Raw genomic sequence first — 27,396 nt, 5'->3', positions numbered from 1 at the left:
ATTATTACCAGCAACTATATGCCAACAAATTAAGCAACCTGGAAGAAATGGATGCCTTTCTGGAAACTTACAAACTATCAAGACTGAAACAGGAAGAAATAGACAATCTGAATAGACCAATAACCAGTAACGAAATTGAGGCAGTAATCAAAAATCTCCCCAAAAACAAAATTCAGGGCCAGATGGCTTCCCAGGAAATCCTACCAAACATTTAAAGAAGAAATAATTCCTATTCTACTGAAGGTGTTCCAAAAAATAGAAACAGAAGGAAAACTTCTACATGTCTTCTATGAGGCCAGCATTGACCTGATCCTAAAACCAGGCAAAGACCCCATCAAAAAGGAGAATTGCAGACCAATATCCCTGATGAACATGGATTCCAAAATACTCAACAAGATCCTAGCTACTAGGATCCAGCAGTACATTAAAAGGATGATTCACCAGGACCAAGTGGGTTTTATGCCTGGGATGTAAGGGTGGTTCAAAATTAGCAAATCAATAAACATGATAGAGCACATCAATAAAAGAAAAGGCAAGAACCATTTGATCCTCTCAATTGATGCCAAGAGAGTATTTGACAAAATACAACATCCGTTCCTGATTAAAACTCTCCAGAGTATAGGGATAGAGGGAACATTCCTCAATATCATAAAAACCATCTATGAAAAGCCCACAGCGAATATCGTTATCAACGAGGAAAAGCTGAGAGCTTTTTCCTTAAGATCAGGAACACAACCGGGATGCCCACTCTCACCCTTATTGTTCAACAGAGTGCTAGAAGCCCTAGCCTCAGCCGTCAGACAACAAAAAGAAATAAAAGGCATGCAAATTGACAAAAAAGAAGTCAAACTCTCCCTCTTTGCAGATGGCATGATATTTTATAGGGAAAACCCAAAAGAATCTACCCCCAAATTACTAGAACTTATACAACAATTCAGCAATGTGGCAGAATACAAAATCAATGCACAGAAATCAGTTGCTTTTCTATATGCTAACAATGTAACTGTAGAAAGAGAAACTAAGGAATTGATTCCATTCACAATAGTGACAAAAACCGTAAGATACCTAGAAATAAACCTAACTAAAGAGGTAGAGGATCTATACTCTAGAAACTATAGAACACTTATGAAAGAAATTGAGGAAGACAGAAAAAGATGGAAAAAATTCTATGATCATGGATTGGAAAAATAAACATTGTTAAAATGTCTATCCTACCCAGAGCAATTTACACTTTCAATGCCATCCTATTAAAATACCATTGGCATTTTTCAAAGAGCTGGAACAACAATCCTAAAATTTGTATGGAATCAGAAAATACCCTGAATTGCCAAGGGAATGATGAAAAAGAAAAACAAAGCTGGGGACATCACGTTGCCTGACTTCAAGTTATATTACAAAGCTGTGATCACCAAGATAGCATGGTATTGGCACAAAAACAGACACGTAGACCAATGAAACAGAATAGAGGCTTCAGAAATGGAACCTCAACTCTATGGTCAACTAATATTTGACAAATCAGGAAAAAATATCCAGTGGAAAAAAGATAGTCTCTTCAATAAATGGTGCTGGGAAGTTGGACAACTACATGTAGAAGAATGAAACTGGACTATTCCCTTACACCATATACAAAGATAAACTCAAAATGCATGTAAGACCTCAATGTGAGACAGGAATCCATCAAAATCTTGGAGGAGAACATAGGCAGTAAACTCTTTAACATCGGCCACAGTGACTTTAAGACAAGTCTCCAAAGGCAAGGGAAACAAAAGCAAAAATGAACGTTGGTACTTCATCAAGATAAAAAGCTTCTGCACAGCAAAGGAAACAGTCAACAAAACTAAGAGGCGGCCCACAGAATAGAAGATATTTTCAAATAACATTACAGATAAAGGGCTGATAACCAAGTTCTAAAAGAACTTTTCAAATTCAACACTCAAAAAACAAATAACCCAGTCAAAAAATGGGCAGAAGACATGAACAGATACTTCTCCAAAGAAGATATACAAATGGCTAACAGACATGAAAAAATGCTCAACATCACTAGCTATCAGGGAAATACAAATTAAAACCACAATGAGATATCACCTTATACCAGTTAGAATGGGAACAATTAACAAAACAGGAAACAACAAATGTTGGCGAGGATGTGGAGAAAGGGCAACCCTCTTACACTGTTGGTGGGAATGCAAGCTGGTAGAGCCACTCTGGAAAACAGTATGGAGGTTCCTCAAGATGTTAAGAATAGAGCTACACCATGACCCAGCAATTGCACTACTAGGTATTTACCCCAAAGATACAGATTTAGTGAAAAGAAGGGGCACATGCACCCCAATGTTCATAGCAGCAATGTCCACAATAGCCAAAGTGTGGAAGGAGCCAAGATGCCCTTCAACAAATGAATGGATAAAGAAGATATGGTCCATATATACAGTGGAATATTATTCAGCCGTCAGAAACGATGAATACCCACCATTTGCATCGACATGGATGGAACTGGAGGGGATTATGCTAAGTGAAGTAAGTCAAGCAGCGAAAGACAGTTATATGGGTTCGTTCATATGTGGGACATAAGGAATAGCATGGAGGACCATAGGGAAAGGGAGAGAAATCGGAAGGGGGAGAAATCAGAGAGGTAGACAAACCATGAGAGATTGTGGATACTGGGGAACAGACTAAGGGTTTCAAAGGGGAAGGGGGTGGGAAGAGAGAATAACAGGGTGATGGGTATTAAGGAGGGCTCATGTTGTGATGAGCACTGGTTGTTATATGCAACTAATGAATCACTGAACACTACTTCAAAAACTAATGATGTATTTATACAGTGACTAACTGAATATAATAAAAAATAATAAATAAAATTTAAAAAAAGAAAAGAAATTAAGGATAGTAGTTACATCTAAAAAGATAGAAATAACACTGAAAAAATTACGTAGGTGATTTTAAATGTACCTATAATACATTTTTCTGAAATAAAAATAGTCTGTAGTAAATATAGAAAAATAAGATTTTATAGAGCTATATGATGGTAGAAAGGTGTAATGTTATTATTTTCTATCCTTTTCTAGGTGATAGAAATATTTTACAGGAGGGAAAAAAAATGATTGATGGGCATAATTATGGAGGGTGAGGTGAAATCCGGAGAGAATGATAGGGGGTTGGAGGATATGCCTGGAAGAGGAAACAGCATATGTATAGCAGGCAGAAGAAAGCTGACAGTCGGGGGCTTGGTGGTTGTTCTCCCTCACAAAAAGAAAATATGTTTCTGTACTTACGAGAGAGACCTAGAGGCCAAAGATGAGAAGTAGTTATATTTGAAGTTCTTTTTCCTCATAGTCACCTGTGACGATCCTTGGATTCAAGCCTAGCCTATTTCAGACCAGATATTTTCCACAGCACTGAGCTCTAATTAGATTACGTAATGTTTATTCTTCTCACATCCTCCACAAATTTTGACTAAATTCAAACTGTGCTGATGTATTTGAATTAAGAAAACCCAATATATTAAAAGTCAGACTTCTTTATAAGATAAATTGAAAAGTATGTATTGATATGACATAGGTTTTGTTTAAATAGAGTGCTTTGATTAAAATATGGCAAAGGTGAAGCTTAAGAATAATGTGTGAAGATCTCTTCACCTCTTCCTCATTGTTCCCGTGCATTGTGGGATTTCTTACTGCTACATGACGGCAGGAGAAGCATAATTAGTGATGGGTAGAAAAAATTCACATTGTGACAGTGGATTTCTGATTCACTGCTAGATAAACAATTCCACTGAGAAAGTGTAAATTTCCTCTTCGTTAGAGAAGCATTTGCTGCAACATTAGAGTCCTCTGGGGCTGCTCTGCTAATCTTACCTCCAAGCTAATTTAGATCTGATGGAGACAGGAACTGAAAAAGTAAAGGTTGTGTCTTCCTGATATAAATCCAGTGATTAGAAAGAGATGATTTAGTCCATTTTATCATATCATATGGACAGACAGTGCTTATAGATTTATGGAATGAAGCATTTTTCCCATGTGAAATTGAATTTCCTCAATAGACAAAGCAGATAGTTTTTTTCATGATTAGAAAAATGAATTTATACATTTTCAGGTCATATGATCCCTCAATAATAAGCCAGAAAATACTCTTTGGAGTAATGGGTCCTAACACTTCTTCAAGCTTCTGAGTTAGTGAGGAGTCACATAAATTCCCACACTACACAATATGAAATAGGTTCTTAGGAGTGCTTTCTCATTCTTTCCTATAATCACCATAGTGCTCCTCATGAAAGAAAACAATCTGAGAAAACTTTGCTAGAACTAAGTCTTTGCTAGAAATAAGGAGGGAATACTGTGAAAAAATCAGATAAAAGAATATTGTCTTGGGATATTTAATATATTCTTATTATGGGTCAATTAGAATTTAATGGGAATGAAAATATGTGATGATATATTTTTCTTTAAACACGAAAACAAGAAAGACTGAAGGAGTGAAATAGGGAATGAGGGAAGACAGGAGAGATGTAGGAAAAAAATGAAAAGTGGAGAGAAGAAAAGAAGAGGAAGGGAGAGAGAAGAAGAAAGGAAATGAGGAAGGAAGAAGGGAGGGAGGGAAGGAAAGGGTGAGGGAGAGCTGGAAGAAGGAAGGGAGAAAAAATTGAAAAGAAAACTCTTACTAAAATTCTCTTAAATCTCAAAAGGTAAAAATTATTTACTGTAATCAGTGGAATGAAGCAAAGACTTGCAAGAAAAAAATATGAATCTTGTTCACCCCTCTATGCCCTTTCATTCCCATCAACTAAACTAAATGCCAACACCTTCATCCTTCTATAGCCTAATACAAATACATACATATTTTTCAAGTAGACATAGTTTTATTAAAATTACCTAGGAACTTTGTTGATTTAATCTAAATGTTAGAATAGTTTCACAGAAAATCCATAGAGTTAGCCAAATGAGACAACAAGTATTTAATCCTACTTGAAATTACAACATTGAAAACTTCAGAAGCATACATATTTGTGGGATACTTAAAATCTATTAATGTAAAATAAATGCTCTATTTGTAAAAAGAAAGAAAGAAAGAAAGAAAGAAAGAAAGAAAGAAAGAAAGAAAGAAAGATCCAAATATTGCATAAATTGTTTTAGATTCAGAACCCTTAGCTATATAAGCAAGGCAGAATACAAAGTGTAATAATTTTCTGGAATTTCTAATTATAGACACTGATGTTAGAAATGGTTCATCAAATCTACTTCGTTGAATCAAACCACTAATGTTTTCATTGTTTTTCTCAAGTAACTTTTTAAGTATTCACTAATAATAGATATATGTTTTTACATAGCAAATACACTTTGCTTAAAAGGAAATAACTAGCACATAACTTTTAAGAAATTATTTTAAATAACCTCTGAAACCCTGATATATGGAAACCCATTTTAGTGTGTTTGGATGACTTGTCTTTGAACCACACTCAATTTTATACCAAGCATTAGGGTCATGAGGCATTTTGATGAAACAGAAATACGGCCTTCTAATTCTTAAACCCCAAAACAGAAGGAAGTCTATAAACTGAGCAATGTTCTCTTATCATGGCTACAGAAATCCACACCCTAATTTTTCCTCATCTGTCCAATCCTCATGTGACCCAAATATTAATAGGTGTGAGTATCCCCTTCCTATAATTTCCCACTCTTTTTTTCTGACCCAATAAAAAGAAGGGGTGGTAGGAAACTGATACTTAAGAAAACAAATTTGTATTTCAGACAGACAAAAGAAAAAAATCAAATAAAAAAATAAAATTTTTAAAAATAAGTAAGTAAAAAACAAAAAAACTAAACAAAACAACAAAAACCTGAGTCTTTAAAACTAAAGCCTGGGAGAAAGGTTAAGAAAGCTATCTAAGGATTTCATGCTTTCAAAGTTGACCTGACAGTAATTGAAAATGGTAATCAAACTCCCTGTAGAACATAACCAACCCATTCACTGAATAATTGTAACCACTGCCTTTGACTAACATAGAAGGAAAGATTCTATGTGTGTGTTCGTTGAAATGCTTGAGAGAGGCCAAAGCAAAGTTTGTTAATATACTTTGATTAAAAAGTTATACATTTTTATTTATGCTGAAAAGTGAATTTTAAAAATCCATCTTATATAAGGTTAAATGTATGTTTTAGGAAATGTTTTCTGCATTCTTGTTCCATACATTGGATCATTTAGAGACCAAGAAATAAATGCACTGAAATGTTAGAGGAAAAGAACAATTCTGCCCCCATGACTAGAAACTAGATACCCTGATATAGTCTTAAATCCTTCCTCCTACATTACAGCAAATTTTCTTGGTTTATTGACAAAGACTATGTGAAATTCTTTTTTGTTAATTAAAAGTTGGATGAAATATAATTCAACCGTATATTCATAAGCATGTGCCAGGCAAAAATTGTAAAATAATAAATTCATAGCTTCATTTATGGAACTGTGTGAGGATTACTGAATATCTTGTCATTTAGCAGCCACTGTAATTGAAGGACAAAGCATATGAACTTCAGAGAAGACAAGCAAGTTGGCAGTATCAAAAAATTAGTAAAAATTCACTTTAAAATATTTTATCTAATAAAGCAATAGAGTATCTTATGTGTGAAAGAGTTATTACATGATTTATTTTACCTGAATGTTGTTCAAAAGGCCTCTAAATGTATTATTTGTACATTAATTGATTATCTTAGCCAGAACATGCCAGATGGACCAGTTTTCTTGTGGAAACGGGCGCTGCATTCCCCGAGCATGGCTATGTGACAGGGAAGACGACTGTGGTGACCAGACAGATGAAATGGCATCTTGTGGTAAGTTCTGAGTCAATCATGCTGTTAGTGGGGACTGTGTCAAATTACTATAATCTCTCTTAAAAGGCTATTTATTTCTTTATAAACACTAGTCAAAAAGGCAGAAGATCTGTTATATTTTATCACTGCCTTTTAGGCCTGAGTGTGTACCTTAATGATAACTTTAGAATATATCCATTTCATGAGTCAGTAACCATATCTTTGGCTAAAATAAATGGATCCAAACATTACAGATTTTATTAGGAAGTAGTTATTATAAGCCTAATAGGACATTCTCAAATGTTCATTTTTAATCTTACATTGGTAATGATTAATTTTTTCAAATAGAGTAGCTCATTGAGTAACATTTGGAGTAAATTAGAAGTACATGTTTCTTGTTGGCATGCATATGTTATCTTCTTGGAACAATAAACAATACAGACTGAGATTACATAGTTGGTAAACCATTTGTTTCATTTCTATTGAGTCATGTAATTCTGTTATTAGTTTAAGATAGTTTTGTTAATGGCAAAATTCCTAGTCACTTTCCACCAATCCTCCTACTTTTGGAAACGGTATTTATTGTTATATAAAGTTGTAAATTTAATTACTCTCTCATTTGTACCTGTGTATCAGTAGATTTTATTATCATTTGTCTGAATAATGTGTAGTGAAAGATAGTAAGGGAATGAATCCGGTTTTCTAAGTACATGTGTTTTCTGTTAGGTATGGCTATTGATTTTCAAAATCACTAATGGGAAAAACATCCATTAGATATGCTTAACACATTTATTAAAAATAGAATGCAATTGAGTATATATTTTTAATAATTTAACTTCATGTTGTAACACTTCTAACAGTGGGAAAATAAGACTTTTTTTTTTTTTAAAAGCTCTATTTAGGGGATGCATTCATGGTTTACCCAAAATTTTATTTTTAAAAAATTTCTTATATCAGACTTAAGTCCTTGTAGACTTTTGAATTTGTGAACTTTGAATAAAGTATAGATAAATAAGTAGTACTAATTGACATTGTAAAGAAAACAAAAGCAGTGTTGAAGAAGAAAGCAATAGACAGTCACACAGTAATAGTCAATTTTACATCTCACATGTAGTTTCCAAAGCCTGTCCATTTAAGAGATTTGGACAGTGTATCAGTCTCCTTTCCAATGTCCAAACTATTCCTGTGGGTGGGTCTGTATCTAGCCAGCTCTGTTATTTAGGGAAACTTGATTGCTTTCCTGTCCCCAGCATCTCCTTCCAGAATATAGCAAAAGGATAATGAACAACCTGAAAACATTAAAGACAGAGAAATCTTGGAATCAGTCTGATTTAGAAGAAAAGGCCATGAAAACATTGAAGAGTAGGAAAATAAATAATGAGCTCATTAGATAACTTCAGTTAGGTCTTTGATCTGACTTATATTTAGGACTTTTCATGAAGTGAGGGAAAGAAGGGTTAGAGGGAATTCAGACACATATTTTCTTCTTGAATATTTACAACAAATCTATGAGAAATACACTATTGCTCAGATTTTACGGATAGGGGGTTTCAAACCTTAGAGACATTTGTCAATTTGCTTAAGATCACAAGGCTAATAAATAGCAGGACCAGGCTATGAATCCAGGCATAACCTGAAACTAAAACTCAGACATTTCAGGTCGACTCTCTGGGAACCATGGAATGGGTGCAAATAGGGAGTAGATCAAGTCATTATACCTATCCATATCCATTGACTGTCTTATTTAAATGAACAGATACCTATAATGAGTTTTGTTCATTGGTGGGTTGGTAAATCTTTTAAGATCCCCTGCTGGGGAGAAGCCCTGATCTAGTGTTTGCCTATTTTTTTGTTGTGTAAATATTCCTGCCATGGCCAATATCAGGTTGCCAATATGACTTTCTGAATGTGGATTTGGGAAAATATGTGCACACCAACATACAGTATTTCCACAATACAGACGTAATGAACATAACTAACTTCAAGAACAAAATAATTAAGAAATTATAAACCTTGAGCATTTATTACCCTTGCTTTCAACATTATGTAATTACAAATTTATGCAGTTTATTTATTGTAAATAATGGATGTGTCCTTAACACGATTCCTAGAATCCTTGAAAATTTAAAAATCGGTTCTTGCAAACTGGTACAAGATGACTTCAGTGTACCGCTGGATATGAACACACTGTGAAATGTAGTTGTCTGTATGCTTCTGAAATATAGCCAAATTTTATAGACTGTCAGTACGCCACATGGGTTAGTCTCAGCACCATTTCCCCTTTATAAGGTGAGAAACATGTTTCTCTCCAAACTTGCTCTTCTCTTAGTAACATGCATTTATCTTTCAGATTGTCTTTATATTTCAAAATTTATGTCAGTAGGGAAGCTGATAGTGAAGCTCTGGTAGGCACAATCTCACTTTTAAAGTTGGAGGAGAGAATGGTATAGATTACTCTCATATCAGAAATTATCTCTGCACTGAATACAAAATAACCAAAATGTTATAAATTGTTTAATTTACTGCATTAAAAAAGTCACTCTCCTTGGCAGTAGTCTAGAAATGAATATAGGTTCAACTAATTCCCAGTTTTATTAAGCATCATTGTAACATTTGGAGTGATCATATTTCACTTTTCCTGTTGGAATAGGTCAAGTTCCCATAGGTTTAATCCTACTAGAAGACTCTGCAATCATTTTTTTTTCCCCTTAGGCTTTAGCTCTACGAACAGCTTCTGTTTTGTTTAATTACTATTTCATACTGAAAATTATACCAAAATTTGGATTTTAAAACATGAGAAACCTATGGAAATGCTTCTAGTTGAAGTTAGAAGCAGAAGGATACTGAAACCAAGGGTCGAATTTTAGTGGAATTCACTAGCACCTATTTATAAGCCTAACTCATTTTATTTGCATTTGCCTTTATAACAAGTTAACTGCATATTTCAGGTTGAAATTATATGTGGGCAGACACATAATTAGGAAGGCCTTTGAGGATTCTCCCTTCATCTTTGAACAATCTTTTAACTACTTTTTGTAGTCTTTATGAGTAGATAAGAGACTCTTTAAATTGATTCTGCAAATAAGAGCAGATATGTTAAAATTGTGAAGACTGTGTTGGAAGTGGACTATGTGTCAAGGAACTAAATGGTCACTCATTTCAAGAATTTTAGCATTGGTACTCAATTTAGCTGTCAGTAAAACACAAATCACGTGAGAAGCTTCAGAATCACCTGCCCATGCCTCGCCCCAAACTAATTAAGGGTCTTTAGGGATCAGACCCAAGAATCAGTATTTTTAATGCCTTAACTTAAGGCCAAAGTTCTCAAACTTGAGCATGCCTCAGAATCTCCTGGAGGGCTTGTTAAAAAAGCAAAATCAAAAACAAAAACCAGAATTCTGGGCCTAATTTCCAGAGACTATGATTTGGTAGGTCTTAGGTGACCCATAATTTATATTTCTAGCAATTGATGCTGATTCTAATGCTACTGGTCAAGGGACCATACTTTGGGGAGCACCATTCAGGTTTGATTTTTATCTTACATATACTTAATGACATAATCATATTTATATATACAAAATGAATTAAGATGGAAGCAATTATCCAGACAAATTTTCTTCCCATCTCCAAATTACAGCATTAAACATAAGTGTATTTCATGATTAAATATAAGAATATTTCAGGCAAACTTTCATTTTGCCCCTTGGAAAATTTATTGTCAGAAACAGTGTATTTGTTTATTTTAAACTGTAATTTAACTATTTGGGGATTTTTCTGTCTTCCAACTATCTCAATAGCTTATATTTATATATATATTTTAAATAAATACACCTTAATGTGAGTTGGTAACTTCTGATTTCTTCAAAGGGTTTAGCTTGGGAAAATATCTGAAATTTGTTAACAGTTTGAAAGACAGTTCAATTGGGTATAAATAAAAATCCACTAAAATTTGCAAAGTTAATATGATTCCATTTTATGAATGCTGATCTTTTAAATCTATGAAGATAGTAAAATTTTGTCTCATGTACTTGTAATCTTACTTGTAAATGTTCTTGTAATTTTATTCCACATAATTACGGAGCAAAGAATCAGAAAGAGAATTGGCAAATATCAGACACAAAAAGAAGAGAGGGAGCTGTCAAAAAGAAATCATTTCCCAGTTAAATCAGTGTATGTTGTGTATCAAAGATATTTTCAACTAGGTTATTAGAAGACAAAGTTTCTAATGAAATATATTATTATTATATATTTACATTATATATTATTATTATTATTATTATTATTAATTTTGTAAGAAAAAATGCATGTGTAACAACTTAAGTGAGGATTATTAACCCGGTGAAGTACTGGCAAAATATGAATATTGCCAAGCACTGCTTTCAGTTGCTCTGCCATTCCTTGATAACATCTTGGCAGATACAATGATTCTGGCAACTTTTAGTTTTTCTGTAACTTGATCCAATCCATTTTGAAATTCCAGTATTATATCTTAAAGCTTTCTTCTCCCCCACTGCTGGCTGGACTTTAGGTTCTAAGAACTTAGATGAGAGGCAACCGTGTTCTGTTTTTCCTCCCTACATCTGTTCCCTCTTCTAGCCTTAGCTCTTCAGTCAGATGGGACAGTTGGAGAAATAGGTAGCATCTTTTTAAGTAGGTCTAGTTGTAACCTTTTCTGCTTCTCTCACCGCCCTCTGACACATGAGCAACTCAACTCTCTTAAGACACTCTTATGTGAGATCTTCAGAGAAGCTTCTCTTCTTAGTTCCCTGAACTCCCTCTTTCTTCTCTGTGTCCTCTTCTTCTCCCCCACATCTAGATTTCTTTTATCCCCATCCCCCATCATTCCCACCACAGATAGCGTATCTCATAGCCTTGAGTTGCTAAAGCCCCCGTTGCTTGGTGGACACCCTCTTGGTTGCATTGCTGGTATGACCAAAAAAAAAAAAAAAAAATGTTTGGCTCTCTTTTGCAGGTCTACTTTTTGTCCCCCCACCCCTATCCCCCACTCTCTTAATGTGATCAGGCTAGTTTCCTAATGACCCATCTCTTGGATGCCACCACTCTCCAGTTCTTTCTTCTTTTCTGTATGAAGGCTGGAATGGTCAGTCTATCTCCTGAACAATATTCAGTCAGTTCCCTTTTCTCATATACTCACAAAATTTCATGAATGATTCTCATGGAGTCTCTCCTTCCTTTGAATCCACTGGTCTTTGAACAAAACTGACTTGTAGATTACTAGTCTTTTATAAGGAATAGCTCCAGCTACTAGATTCTCTATATAAAATGTGAGAGTACTTAGCATCTCCTTGTTCTTAGGATTGGATCTAAATGGACCAGTGCCATGGCAAAAGGGAAAATCCCACTATTACACATATTTATTTTCTTAACTCAATGAATCATTTTCTCTCTCCTTCTCCCTCTCCCTTTCTCCCTTCCTATTTCCTGTTAAAGCAGGAAGGCACATGCTGACCAATGCATACAGATTCTTTTTATTTTTTATTTTTTTTTAAAGATTTTATTTATTTATTTGACAGAGACAGCCAGCAAGAGAGGGAACACAAGCGGGGGTGGGGTGGGGTGGGAGAGGAAGAAGCAGGCTCCTAGCAGAAGAGCCTGATGTGGGGCTCGATCCCAGATCGCTGGGATCACGCCCTGAGCCAAAGGCAGACGCTTAACGACTGCGCCACCCAGGTGCCCCAATGCATACAGATTCTGAACAATGTATGTAATGCACATTTATTCAACGCATGGAAATTTAGGAATAATAAGAAAACCACTCATTTTAGCCCCTCACATAAGGAAACTAAAGCACTGAAAGTTGTGTGTCCAAAGTTTCAGAAAGAGTTAGTAGGTGTGGCAAGCATTGGAACTCAGGCCTATTCACTACTCATTACCTGTTACAGAGAATCACGGGTATTGGTAATTGCCTGTACATGTTATCTAATTCAATCATCCATCCAATATAAGAAATCTAAAACTGGTCTCAGAGATGCTTACCCAGTCCTTGTTTGAATATTTTCAGGAACAAAGAACTGGCCATTCCACAGGGTAGCTAATTCTACCGTTGGTAATAACTGTCAATATATTCCTCCTTTGTGGAGCAATCTTGCTAAAGATTCTATTCAATGATTCTTATGCTGTCTTCTGAAGCTACATAATCTAAAGCTATAACCTGTCACAGGATCTCTCTTTAGATAACCAAAGACACCATGATGCCTACCTAACCCTTCTCCTTTACAACTGAAACATACCACTTTTTTTTCAGATTTCCTTACATGATCATTTGTAGTCTCTTTTCCTACCAATTGCCCTACTATGAATATAGTTGTGTTTTAAATGACCTTACTGAAATTAATGGTCTAAAATGGGGAGTTGATGTCCAATGGGTATAGAGTTTCAGTTCTACAAGAGGAAGAAGTTCTAGAGACCTGTTGCACAACAATGTGGATATAATTAACACTACTGAATTATATACTTAAAAGATATTTAAAATGGTAACTTTTATTTATTTATTTATTTATTTATTTATTTATTTATTTATTTATTTATTTTTGCCAGAATTAAAAACAAATTCATGGCCTAGAATTAAACATAACTTAGTATCCCTTATGTGGTATTTTTACAACACATTGACGTGTACTTATTACCATCACTAATTGAGATTCTAGGCTTCTGTTAACACAATCACAGATGGCAGCCTTATCATGTAACTCCCACGTCAAGTGTCCAGTCAATTAAAATAGCTAAGCTTTTCTTATAGACTGGATCATTCCTTTTGGGTGCTTCTAATGTTTACTTTTCAAAACTCTTTTAGATAGGCTTCTCAGTCTTCCTTATCCACATATTTTTGAATACGTACATGGGTCTGGTTTTTTCCACTCCAAACTGTCACTCTTACACTTCCATCCTCCTATAACTACTAACCCTGATGCAGTTTTGTGATTTTTAATCCATAATATTAATGATGTCTCCCAGTTTTATGTAATTCAAAAATTTGATAAGATAATTTTTAAGGCTGTAACCAAGTAATAGTAACAAAGGCGTGAACCTTTTGGCAAGTAATTAAAAACATCCTTCAGGGGAAACTGATTTAATAATAAAAACTGTATGGGTACAGTTTTGAACAAATTACTTATTCATTTCAACTAACCACCATCGTGCATGCACGATACTTTCATTTATCTTGAGATTTCTCAAACATTGCTAAAAATATGAGAACACTCTATTTATGGCATTTTCACGATATATACTTACCTAAAAATTGTATCGGCAAATAAATGAAGTTAGTTTGGCATGACTTGTTTTTATTTTATTCTTGAGCAAATAGTCTCTTTAAAAATGCTGATAAAATAATGTTTTAGCAAGTTTATCCTAGAATTATTGTCAGAGGTATATGTAAACTTCACTTCTCTATTGTTTGAAAATTTTCACTCATCTTTGAAATCGGGATAATATAATTTACATTTTTCCAGTTTTCATTCGTCTTTCCCATCTTCCATTTATTTCAGAATCACTGTCAATATTCTAAGACCAAAATTATTTGTTTCATTACTTGTTTGAGAACTTGTTTCAATGTGAAGATAAACTCACTTTTAGCTATTAGTTTTTTTTTTCTTTCTTTGATTTAGAACTTTAACTTCCTATCAAACCTATTTGTTCTTCACTTCACAATCTGACAATAATTACTTCTATTAAAATGTTGGAAACAGAGGCCCCTGGGTGGTGCAGTTGGTTAAGTGTCCAATTCTTGGTTTTGGCTCAGGTCGTGATCTCAGGGTCATGGGACCAAGCCCCACCTCAGGCTCTGTGCTCAGCATGGAGTCTGCTTAAGATTCTCTCTCTCTCTCGGGGCACCTGGGTGGCACAGCGGTTAAGGTTAAGCGTCTGCCTTCGGCTCAGGGCGTGATCCCGGCGTTACGGGATCGAGCCCCACATCAGGCTCCTCCGCTATGAGCCTGCTTCTTCCTCTCCCACTCCCCCTGCTTGTGTTCCCTCTCTCACTGGCTGTCTCTATCTCTGTCAAATAAATAAATAAAATCTTTAAAAAAAAATAAAATAAAAAGATTCTCTCTCTCCCTCTCCCTCTACCCTGAGTGTGTGCTTGTGCTCTCCCTTTCTCTCTCTCAAATAAATTTTTAAAAATGTTGGAAACAAAGAAATTAAGTTCTTTTCCTATTTGTGTCCTGCAGATTTATACTTTGTATCCCAGATGGTCTTGCTCTGTTTTTTTCATGTTCTATGCATTTATATTAAACATTTTTATTATTTTTGTTTAAAAGTGGTATGCAAACTTCTGTTAAGTTGTCTTTTTGTCACTCTTATAGGTATGTGACATGCTTTCTCCCATTGTCTTTGGTTACAGTGTCCTCTTTTATGCATACTAGATTAATAAGGCTCTGTATGCAACAAAGTGGGAGGTTAGGCAAACCCTGGTGGGGTATATTGAAAGCCATAGGCAGAAATTATTAGAAACAGCTTTTAGTTCCTTGACCTAACTCAGCATTTCCGCAGTTTTTTGCTTGAGGATATGAATCACCCAGGGTGCTTGGTACTAATAAAGATCCCCAGGCCACTACCGCCCTCCTCCGAAAGTTCCCATTCAGTAGGTCTTGCACAGAGTCCAGGACTATATATTTTAGGAAAAGCACTCCTGTGATTCTTATCCTAAGGCAAGTCCAGAAAATTTAAACTATGTGATGTCGACATTCCCTGCAAATTAGAATTTGTTAAGGCTGCAACAAATCCCCACAAATATGATGGCTTAAAATAACAGAAATCCCTTCTCTCACAGTTTTGGAGGCCAGAAGTCCAAAATCAGCAGCACCTCCCCCAAAGAGAATCCTCTGCCTCTTGCGTTTCTTTTGGCTCCTGCTTCTCCTTGTCTGTGGCAGCATCACTCCAATCTCTTGTCTCCATTTTCACATGGCCTTTCCCTGTGGAAATTCGTATCTTGAGATCCTTAATTACACAGGCAAAAACCTGTTTCTAAGTAAGGTCACATTCACAAGTACCAGGAGTTAGAATTGGGCATATCTATTTTTTTTTAAGATTTTATTTATTTATTTGAGAGAGAGAGAGAGTGTGAGAGAGAGCATGAGCCAGGGTGGGAGGCAGGGGGAGGGAGAAGGAGACCCCTGGCTGAACAGGGAACCCAATGTGGGGCTCGATCCCAGGGCCCTGAGATCATGACCTGAGCTGAAGGCAGATGCTTAACCGACTGAGCCACCCAGGCACCCCAAGGATTGGGCATATCTTTTTGATACATACAATTTCACCCATAACACTGGAGGAACTACACTACCAGTTGAATTGTAATAAAGGCTCAGGTATAAGTAGTTTTGAAAGCTGTACAGATACTTCTAATATACATCCAAGTTTGTGAAATGCTCTCACAATACCAGTTACTTAGTCCTTGCTTCCTGATTAACTTCTTATGCAATCTCTCTATAACATCCTTCCAATCCTCAGATTCTCTTGCTTTTCCTATGTATCTGGAGCTCTGGACTCCCAAAAGAAATTTATCAGGCCCTGGGCAATAATAATTCTAAATGCGTCTTGGTGCTGACAAAGATGCAGCCCTTTAAATTTCTGTCAAGAGTAAACATGAATTCTTCAGACAATGCAGCGGCATTGATTTCACACACACACACACACAAACACACACACACTAACTGTTCAATTTTCAGTACCCTTTTAATTTCTGGACTCTGAAAATTTATATTATTTTCTTACACATGCAACCATGTATTAAAATGGTTGGCTGTTACTCTATCTAGCATTTCTTTTTGTCTTCCTCATTGCCAGAACTGTTCAATATGTTTTTCTAGGTCTCCTATTAGTCTCATTCTGCATACACTTCCTGGATGTTCCTTTTGACTTCCAAGGCTCTGTTATATCAATAGTAATCACTTCCGAATCTATTGCTGCAGCCTACTCATAGCTCCTAAAATTTCACTACTTCTTATACCTTATTGCAGCCATTCTGAAATTTTTATAGTTTTTCAAACATTTTATATACTGTGACTTCTGGGCCTTCAGTACTGCCATCTTTCTAGAATATGCTAAAAGCACTTCTTCCCCTCCTGCTCCCCTCCTGATTTAACCTAAATATATCATTCATATCAGCTTCTAGATAACTTCCTCTGGGGTAAATATCTAAGAGTAGTTTTGACACTTCTATTGTGGGTTGCAATAACACCTTATGTTGCTTATATCATAGCATTTATCAGAAATTTTACTGAAGTCACTTGTTTAATTATACTACAGATATTTTTCCTACTAGACTGTAATCACTCTGAGAAATGAAAATGCTGAACTTTATTTTTTTAGTGTTTAGCACTATTTTATTCATTCATTTATTCATTCCTTCTAGATGATGTATCACTAAGGCCTAGAACTCTATCTGGTATAAAGCTCTCAATATTTTGAATGAATAAAACTTTTGAAGTAGTTTTCTACTCTGTTTTACAGAGTAGGAACTTGAGTTCAGAGATGTTAAGCAAGTATTCAAGGTCATATAATAATTAATGTTAAAATCAGGTTTTCAACTCAGATTTGCCTGCCTACAAACTATGTTCCTTATATATGACTTATGTTATGTATAAAATGCGGTTTTTATGTAACAACAATAAAAGAGCAGCAAAGTGAATATTATTTATGGTACACTGTTTTCTTATGTTTTTCTCCAAAGTGTATTTACTTAATTGGATCTTTTGAAATCTGTCCTATGTACGTACCAATTCTCAGGAGCCACAGCTAGTATCATTATCTAGAAATGTTATGTATTTCCTCAAAGGATATAATCCTATAATCTATATAATTTTTAAAAGCACTGTTTTCCTATAACCATATTTAATTATGTACCTTAGAGCAGGTAGTAATCAGAATTAAAATTTAAATGGGCTGCATAAAACACAGAAAGAAGAATTAAATTTTCCATCCTTCCAAAAATGTTTCTGTGCTATAGTTTTTAAAAAGGTGTTGGTATGATCAGCATGGTATAGAGATAAAACAATATTTTGGAATCAGTCACACTCTTATTCAGATTTGACTCTGACTCTTGCTGGTTATGCAGTATATCCTCAGGCAAGTTATGCTGTATTTTTTTTTTTTTTACAAATCAGTGTTAGCAATAACAATTGCAGGGCTGTTGTGAAGAATATAGGTAATGTATATACATAGCTAGCCTAGTATCTCATACTCAATAAATAATAATATGCAATGTGAGTATTATCATTTCCCTAAAGTTTAGATAACACTTTCCTAACCCTGGACGCCTATAATATTCTTACTTTGCATTTAACTCGAATCTCCTATACATTGTCCCCTTATTTAGTCACGATGGTCAAATTTAAATATATATAGAATGTGGACTACATACTTTCAAACAAACCTATGATAACTTTGAGACTTCAATAATACGTTATTAGAAATATTCATTTTGAGTTCAAGAAGGAGAAATAAGTAGGAAAATTCCTAGAGACAGGAAAGAAACAAATTGGGTCTGAAAACTACCTCTAAGCTGTGTGTACTGGATAAATATAAGTACCATACAAACGATGATTACCCTTGAGAGAGACAGAAAATTGTTTCCATTTACATAATGGCATACCTATAACCTGGGAATAAATTTTTAGCGAAAGATATAATAGATAAATTGAGCATACCACCTGCAACAATAGAAGATTTTTTAACAGTCCATTACTCCACATTAAATATTCTACGAGGTTGAAGTAACCACAGAAATAAAATATAGTTTTCTTTTCTTTAGTGTGATTTTAATATAAAATGTAAGCCACTTTCATTCATAATTTTTTCTCTTCAGAGTTAATCAGGTAATCTTTCCAAGTGTCCTTCAGTCTATGTCATGGGAAATCCAAAGTCAAAGTCAAGAAAGAAAAGATGTGTTCAACATTTAAGTCTTTTTAAAATATAAAAATTCATAATGGTATCTTAAAAAGAACAAATACCTAGAAACAGACTGAACTACCAGATACAATTTTCAACTTTTAAATTAATGCTAATATGGAAGAACAGAGAAAATGTTAAATTTATTTTAAGAAGCTTTTGTTTTATTTTTTAGGAGAAAGAGTATATTGTCATTAGACCTCATTTCTCTCTATCAGATACTGGTGATAAGATGCTAAGAAATTATGGATACAGTATTTTCCAATGTTAGTGAAAAATGAAGTCTCCTATATTATACTTAAATTTTTGGTGGAACTCCTTCTAAAATGTGTTGCACATTTGACTGCATTATTAAGCAGAGAAAATCCAAAGATAGTTTTAACATTTTAAATTTATTATTTTATTTATTTATTTTTTCTGAAGTTCAGTTACTATTTTTTACTGGAATGTTGTGATAATCCCAGGAGTTACTCGGTAGATAAACCCTATTTTTGCTACATTAAATGCCGTCAAGGTGTTGTGTATTTCCAGATGACCTTTCTTTTGACTTCTTGACCTTTAGGACTTAAAGGACCTGAGACATCATGTTACAAACCACATGTCTGTCATCAGAGAGGCCATGTGATTTACTCAAGGTCACAGTGCTTTGTCAAGGAAACAGAAATGAAAAATTAGTAATTTTACTCCCTTATACCTGTCCCTTCAATTAATGCCTTTGTTCTTTTTAGTGATTTGTTTTATACTTTCTTCTAGTTACCATTTTTTAAAAATTCTATATAATTTGCCTTTTAGTCTTATAAACTAAGTCAGACAAGGAGGTTGCCTAGAGATTTAATGTAACTAAGTATTAAGTAAAAAAATAAATCAGAAATAAGATGCAACTATTTAAAACATATACCTATTACATGCAAGTATGTATGTTATATTCACTGTGGGCAGATATATCACTCGTTTTCTTAGAGATTGGAGGTGCACTGGGTTTTAGATTATTTTATTTACTTTAGGTTTTTTCTTTTGGGAGCTAACTTCCAGATTTTTTTGGGGGGAGGGGACACTTTTTAGACTTAGAATCTAAGAGGTAGAATCTTAAAGGTCACTTAAAAAATTTCCCAACCAATGAAGTATTGCCAAATTTCAGAGGTCTCCAAATGCTTTTAGTGATCTATTTTTTTCCTAGTTAAATGTATGATGTTGGTTAATATGTTCCTCAGTTTATAGAAGAGAGATTAAAAATGTGAATTAACCTATTCTAGATTCAAAAAGATGCAGTGTTATTTTTAAAAGTTAGATCTCATCATATCTTAGAATCTACATTTTTTTACTCATTTTAACCATAGCTTTTAGTAATATTTTGTTTAAAGTCACTGTTCATGTTTACTGTACGTCTTCGAAACATTAAATGTTTATCTAAAGAAGAAAACATATTTTGGACAACATCCCTGTTGATTCTTGAAACATAAACACATAAGTTTTCATTATCTTGTCAGGTAACAAAAGAAAACTCTCTTAGAAATATTGATTAAATTATGCCTTGGGCGTTTTCACTTTTCTTTCAAGTGGTTCCCTTTATATGTCAGAAAATTTGTTGAGTTGCTGCATGGATAGCTTTTGATAGTCTTTTATCTCTTCATATCAGTGATTGCCTCCTTTTTACTTCTTTTTTTTTTTTAAGATTTTATTTATTTATTCGACAGAGATAGAGACAGCCAGCGAGAGAGGGGACACAAGCAGGGGGAGTGGGAGAGGAAGAAGCAGGCTCATAGCGGAAGAGCCTGATGTGGGGCTCGATCCCGTAACGCCGGGATCACGCCCTGAGCCGAAGGCAGACGCTTAACCGCTGTGCCACCCAGGCGCCCCAACCTCCTTTTTACTTCTGTCTTTGAAGCGTATTTAGGCTCTGATCACATTTTTTTTTTTTTTTTGGTTTTGAAAAGTTAAATTTATTCTAAAATGTGTATTTTGAGGCATGTCTTTGGTAATCACAAAGTTTAATTAAGATTTGTTCAGTTTTAGAATAATTGCCATTCAAATTCCAATACTTCAGGGGGATATACTCAAATGTAAACTCACACAAAGAAATTGTTTTTTAAACGTGGAAAGCAAATAATCAATACCATCTCAGCCAGATCTGATATGAGTATACCACTTTCCTTACATATTATATATGAAATAATATCAATTTATGTTGTCATTTGGACAAGTTACCGGTACTAGAGATGGCTATCACTTGTAGTCTGTTCACTGGATACTGTGGCTGGTCAGACTGGCTGATTCTCTTTTCCCAGCTCAACTACACACTAGAGAGAGTTCTCACAGGCTCCAGAGTTGACTTATTGTTTTACCATTTTAAGAGTGAGGATAAATATTATAGCCTTCAATTTAATTAGAAATATTATTTTGAAGATAATACACAACCTATGTCTTTGCGACTATCATGCAAAATTAATTTGCTCACATTTTACTATTCTAGCTAGTCATGATTTGCCAAAACCTATAGGTTAATATAACTTTAAAATGTCATAGTTTTTAAGGGAAAAATAGAAATCTTTCTATAAAAGTTATAATAATGTCGTTTCAGAATTCTTATTACCTAAAGACACCATCACCAGTGTGCTTCACTGGTGAAAATACTAAGAAAATACCCAGTAACTTGATTTTGAATGTTTTGTGAAGTCCTATCTCTTAGAAAGGAATAATCCGCAATAGGCCTAGATGGAGCCCCTGGGAAGCGTAACCGCTAGACTGGCCCAAGTCCCAAGGGCCAATATGAGGTCTGACTAGAACTGCCATTCAAACCTTCTCATCAGTGGTGCAGTGCAGGGAATACAAACAGTCCTTTATCAAATGGTTCTCCTAGGCTTTCAGTAACTGTAAAGTACTCATTTAAAAATACTAAAAATATGGGTATCCTATGCCCTTAAAAAGTTTATCTCACTATGTTTGTTTATCTACTGTTTCCTCTGCCTTTTGTAGAGGACAGGGGTGGAGTTTTGGTCACATTAGCAAATGAGATAGAAATAAATCAAGCACAGTCAATAACATCTTTACTATTGAATGTTTTTATTTCTTTCATAGAATTTCCAACTTGTGAGCCACTAACTCAATTTATATGCAAAAGTGGAAGATGCATTAGCAGCAAATGGCACTGCGACTCTGGCAAGTACCAAATGTTCCCTGTATTGCACTCATTTGATTGGGGGCCTGGCTGTCGGTGCTGTTTCACCTCCTTCAGACGTAGTTTGTACGAGAATTTTGCAGAGCCAAGCAAAATGGCTAAGACAAGTGGTGAGATGGCACCTGGCACATCAGTGGGGATTAGCATTAAGGAAAATGGAACTCGATATCTGTCCCTTGGGGCTATAAAGAGATTTTTGTTCAGATATTATGCTGGACATAGTCTAAGTCTGCAGACGTGAAGTAAAGGGGAAAATTGAGGAAATGACCTGGATGATTCAGGTTCTCCGAAGCATCGATGTAAAGTGCTCTGTCACCTCAGGATGGAGGAGTTTATAAATTATTATGGAATTATCCGAATGGTCTCAACTCTGTCACCTTGCTCTTTATGTACAAATAATGTTTGTTTTCTTTACTTAATTATATCATTATGCTAAATTATACCAAACACAGGTAAATGAATTATGTATAAATCATACATTTTCACTCACTGATTTCAATTTAATCTACTTTCACTTCACATTCCTCTCACCTCCCTCCTGCAACAGTTGTTAATAAAGAATATAAATCATTGCTAATGATAGTGACAATTTGCCAGTATAAATAACACACTTATGAGTCAGTAGAGGAAGGGTACATAGTGACTCCTCATGTTGAGAATGGAGAAGAAGGGTCTGAATTAAAGATATGGTTATAAACTCTGGGGCATAGCGATTATAGGTCTACACAATAATTTTCCACAATAATTATATCACCAGCTGTATCATTTCATGAAATTCCTGCAATCACCATTGTCCTCCCATTTTATAATGATTTCATGCTGCATAGATTTGTTCAGTCAATGGTTAGTCATTTCTGAGTGAAATAGAAATTAAGCTTTAAAATCCAAAGTCAAGGATTGTTTTCCCTCTTCGTTTAGTAGTTGAAGTTCAATCAGAAGTGAAGCAATATCGAAATGAAGATAATCCCCCTCCCACTGTTCGTGGGAAATGCTGATCATTAATTTACCATTGTTTTATCAAAAACAAAAGAATACTCCATATAGCAGAAAGAAATGGTAGATATTTCATAAGGAAAAGTTTCTTCCTGGATCAGTTTTCACTCCCTTGATGTTGATGCTTCTTTCCAGATGACGACTGTGGGGACGGCAGTGATGAGGTTGGCTGTGTTCACTCTTGCTTGGATAATCAGTTCAGATGTTCCAGTGGCAGATGCATCCCAGGCCATTGGGCCTGTGATGGTGACAATGACTGTGGAGACTTTAGTGATGAAGCCCAAACCAATTGTACCAGACAAGGTTAGTATATTTGTGAAGCTATGAACTCTCATTTTAAATTGATATATAGTATTTAAGTATTTCAGAATGAATATTATATAAAAATAATTTACTCAGCAGATAAAATATATATATGGAACATTGTAAAATAATTGATCAATCTCTTTACTTTTGCTCTCTAATTTCTCTGGTTTCTCGTCTTAATACCTCCTTATACTTTGATACCTTCTGTGGTTTTGCTCCCTACTTTCATTAGATGCTTTCCTTACCACTCCTTTAATCCTCTTCAACTTCTAAATTGCTAAACTCCAAACCCATTCTGAAAGGAAAACAAGCAACAACAACAACAAAAAACAAGAAAGTCATAATTTTTATTTTATTTCAACACCAAATTTGTTTCCTTAAGGCTTGAAATAACCTTCCCTATTAAGTAATGATGTCTTCCCACTGATTGACTTCTGGAATGTAAGCTAAGAGAAGGAGACCGTGGCCATGGGCCTCAGCATTATCCATGGGCAGACATGACCCTGTCATTTGCAAAGTTTGATCAGCCATAGGTCATGTTAATAAATTAGAAATCATGTTGGAACTACCACAGAAATTATCATTAGCCTGCCAAACACTCATACAATCAGTAACATTTTTTGAAAGATTTCATTTATTTATTTGAGAGAGAGAGAGCATGAACGGGGAGGGGGGGATGGAAGTGGGAGAGGGAGAAGCAGACTCTCAACTGAGCAGGGATCCTGACATGGGGCTTGATCCGGGAACTCCAGGATCATGACCTCAGCTGAAGGCAGACTCTTAACCAACTGAGCCACACATGCACCCCCAGTAAGTTTTTTTAAGTAAAAGTTTTATTTCTGCTTAAGAAATTGGAAGAGCTTGTCATTCATTCTTTCATTTATTCCACAAATATTTTTGAAGACTTTTTATGTGCCAGGCACTGTGCTTGTACCAAAAGATGGATAAAAGAATGAAGAAATGTGGTCCCTGTTCAGTATTTAAAATCTAGCATGCAAACACACAATAAAATGATTTATTTAATGAACCGGATGGTGGGGTACGGGGGCACACATTGTGTGGTCATAAGAAAGGAATCATTTTCTTTTTTTTTTTTTTTGAAGATTTTATTTATTTATTCGACAGAGATAGAGACAGCCAGCGAGAGAGGGAATACAAGCAGGGGGAGTGGGAGAGGAAGAAGCAGGCTCATAGCGGAAGAGCCTGATGTGGGGCTCGATCCCGCAACGCCAGGATCACGCCCTGAGCTGAAGGCAGACGCTTAACCGCTGTGCCACCCAGGTGCCCCAGGAATCATTTTCAGAGTGTTTTCCAAGGGCATATATTTGTCTTTGGCAAATATTTAACAACTTATAAAATAGAAAATTTCTATATTTTTTTCTCTGACACGATTCCTTTTGTCTTTGTTTCCTCTGTCACTTCCTCCCTCCCTCCCTCTCCTCTTTCCCTTTTTCTCTTTCTCTCTCTCCCATCCCTCTTTATCTCTATCTCATTCTTTTGTCCTTTTCTCTCTTATTTTAGTTGGTCCACTAATATATAGGAACATGAGTTTTTCACTTATCACTAGTCTTGCATGTAAAAAGGAAAGGTGCGCAAAAATACATTTTTCCTTTTTTTTTCTTATATATTGGAAATGTTCATCTAGGGTGTGGTTGACATGTCATTACTAAGTTACACTTTGAATATAAACTGCATTTCCCTCCACCTCACAGATGCCTTTGTAGGCTCCTCATGAGGTGTACATCTGTGGTCTGCTGGCACTGCCCCTAATATGCTGTGAAAGATAAATTGCCCCAAAGTTAATTTACTTTTATCTCAGAAGTGAGATCCCATCCCTCTTTTCTATGTGTTTTTGTCTCGAAGTTCAAATGATCATTGCACATTAAGAAGTTTTGGAGATTGCCTTAGCTTCATGAGTATCCAAAGTGAGTGGTAGCCTCACTAGATAATTTCTTAGGTTTGAATTATTATTGAATCAGTGTCTATTTAATGGTAATGACCTTCACCTTTAGAGTACCTCAATTTCATAAATACATTACTGTAAAGGATATACTGTCAGTGTGAATACCATGCATTTCTTATAGGATTATGGTATTATACATACTAAGGAAATGATCCAGATAATCTACATGATTCTTGGACATGTTTCAAGCAAAGAATGAGGAGAACATCCTGAACTAATTTATACTTATCAGGTTATAAATTCCCTAATCAAATACTCTATTTGGTGAATACAAGTTGCAGGAATTGAAAAAAGGGAACATTCTAGGATGACTTTGGTAGAAGACAATTCAGAGTGTTTCAGATGGTGTTCAAATATTTTTATCCATCATTATTTTATGTATTCTGATACAGAAGTTGTAAAATAACCATGACAGATAGAATTGTTAAAGCTGATCAGGGAAGTCATTTTGCCCATGCGGGTTTTGTAAGGCCATCGCCAAAGTAAAGTAGAAATTTGATGCAATTAGTCATATAATTTAGTCTCAAAACCTGCTGTGAAAGAAAGAGCAGGGGATTCTGGCTTGGGTTTCAAGACAGGCTGTCAAAACTGATCAAATCCACCATATAATTGCTAGCACTTTGCTATATACCCAGCACTTTGCCTGGGTTAAAAGAGCATATGGTGTAGTTTCTCTCAACTCAAATTGTTTTCAAAAGGGCAAAAATACTCTTGAGTTAACTTTTAATAGTAAAGGAGAAGAAGAAACCAGGAAATGGAACATTCCATATATTATCCCCATTTTAGAATATTCCTGAATTTAAGTTCAATTCATATTCTCTCTGAAACCACTTTCAAAAAAGAGTTTCTATAGTGATGATCATTTTTTTCATCATTAGTATGATTAAATATATGAGGAAAGTATCAATTGCTAGTCCCCTTCTAGATTATTTTATATTCATCTCCTTCCTCCTAATATTGTGATGGTCTTTTCTCTCACTTACAAGCTCCCTTACTAAGCAAACAAGATGCAGTATCTTTAGAAAGCAGTGCACACATGCACACACAGAGTCTACAAGCAAGAGGGGAACAAAAAGACAATCCATGGCACAATGATTCCTTCCTTTGCATCATTGCCTGTGTATCACTAATTTAGCTCTGGTTTCTTTTTGTTTCTGATTACTTGGGTTGGCGCATATTTCTGTAGTGACTGTTTTGTAAAGTTACTAGGTGAATAGATTTTACAAATGGAAAAAAAAAAAGTGACCCTCAAGGAATTTGGTTTGAGGGAACTCTTGTCTAGAGCCTTAAGCTTGGTCATTTATTAAGTATTGAAAGGTTTTGTAAAAAGATGGTTTTACCTGTGAGAACATCAAGAGAAGAGTTAAAATGAGACTTCAGTCTTTGCTTACAAATCTTTAACTCTCTGACTAGAACGAGAAAGAAAGAAAGAAAAGAAAGAAAGAAAGAAAGAAAGAAAGAAAGAAAGAAAGAAAGAAAGAAAGAAAGGAAGGAAGGAAGGAAGGAAGGAAGAGACTCTGACATATGAATCTATAAAATAACAAATATATAGAATTAATCTTATCTTATTGTTAACAGTTTATTCATTTGAATTATGTATACTTTCATTCTACTCTTTGGGGAATAGTCTCAACTATATTTCTCCCAAGGAATAAGGCATTTCTGAAGCAAACACACAATTTTTTATTTTATTTTATTTTATTTTTTTTTTAGTATCTTTAGACAGCTATTCCTTAGGTTAATTTCCATTCAGAAATTGTTGTAAAAATTTATACCCAATAATTTCAGCACAGACTCGATGAATAATGGAACAGGCTTCTCTAGAATTGATTTTGTCTAAATTTTGCAATTTCTCCTAAATGCAACTTAAATATCCCTCAAATATTTGGATTTTTCTTTACTTGGAAGGGTCATCTGACCCCGATTTATGGTCATTGTTCTTAAATGCCTTCTGTTTGGCTATCTAAAAAGGGAATATTTACTGCCAGCTGCACTAAGTAAATAAGCTGGTGATGATAGAACATATGTGATCTTTTATTTACATCACAAATACAAATTAAATGCAAATTTAAAATTAAGAATGTATTGACCTTCAATTGTGGTATATTATGAATAATCGTTAACAAGTTCCCGATTCCATTAGGCAGTTAAGTCTATAACATTATTAATATGTATTCCTACACATGGTCATATTCTTATGCTTTAACTGTTTAACTTTGTTTCTGCTTTGGAAACTTTCACTTTTCTTTTGG

The 27,396-nt window shown here is 34.9% G+C and overlaps 1 protein-coding gene across 1 annotated transcript in view; it reads left to right on the top strand.

Moving 5' to 3' along the window:
* LOC148110721 (low-density lipoprotein receptor-related protein 1B-like) overlaps window positions 1-27,396 on the top strand; it is an 851,096-nt gene that overhangs the window by 774,204 nt on the left and 49,496 nt on the right. The window contains exons 19-20 of the mRNA XM_087861868.1: window positions 6,705-6,821; window positions 23,011-23,178. Of these exons, the coding sequence (XP_087717994.1) occupies window positions 6,705-6,821; window positions 23,011-23,178 (285 nt within the window). The remainder of the gene's footprint in view (window positions 1-6,704; window positions 6,822-23,010; window positions 23,179-27,396) is intronic.

This window comes from Ursus americanus, chromosome 1 (genome assembly GCF_024610735.1).
Source record: "Ursus americanus isolate L20-20 chromosome 1, mUrsAme1.1.p, whole genome shotgun sequence".
Taxonomy (NCBI): Eukaryota; Metazoa; Chordata; class Mammalia; order Carnivora; family Ursidae; genus Ursus; species Ursus americanus.
Note: the sequence above shows the minus strand (reverse complement) of the source record. Positions and strands in the feature narration are given on the sequence as shown.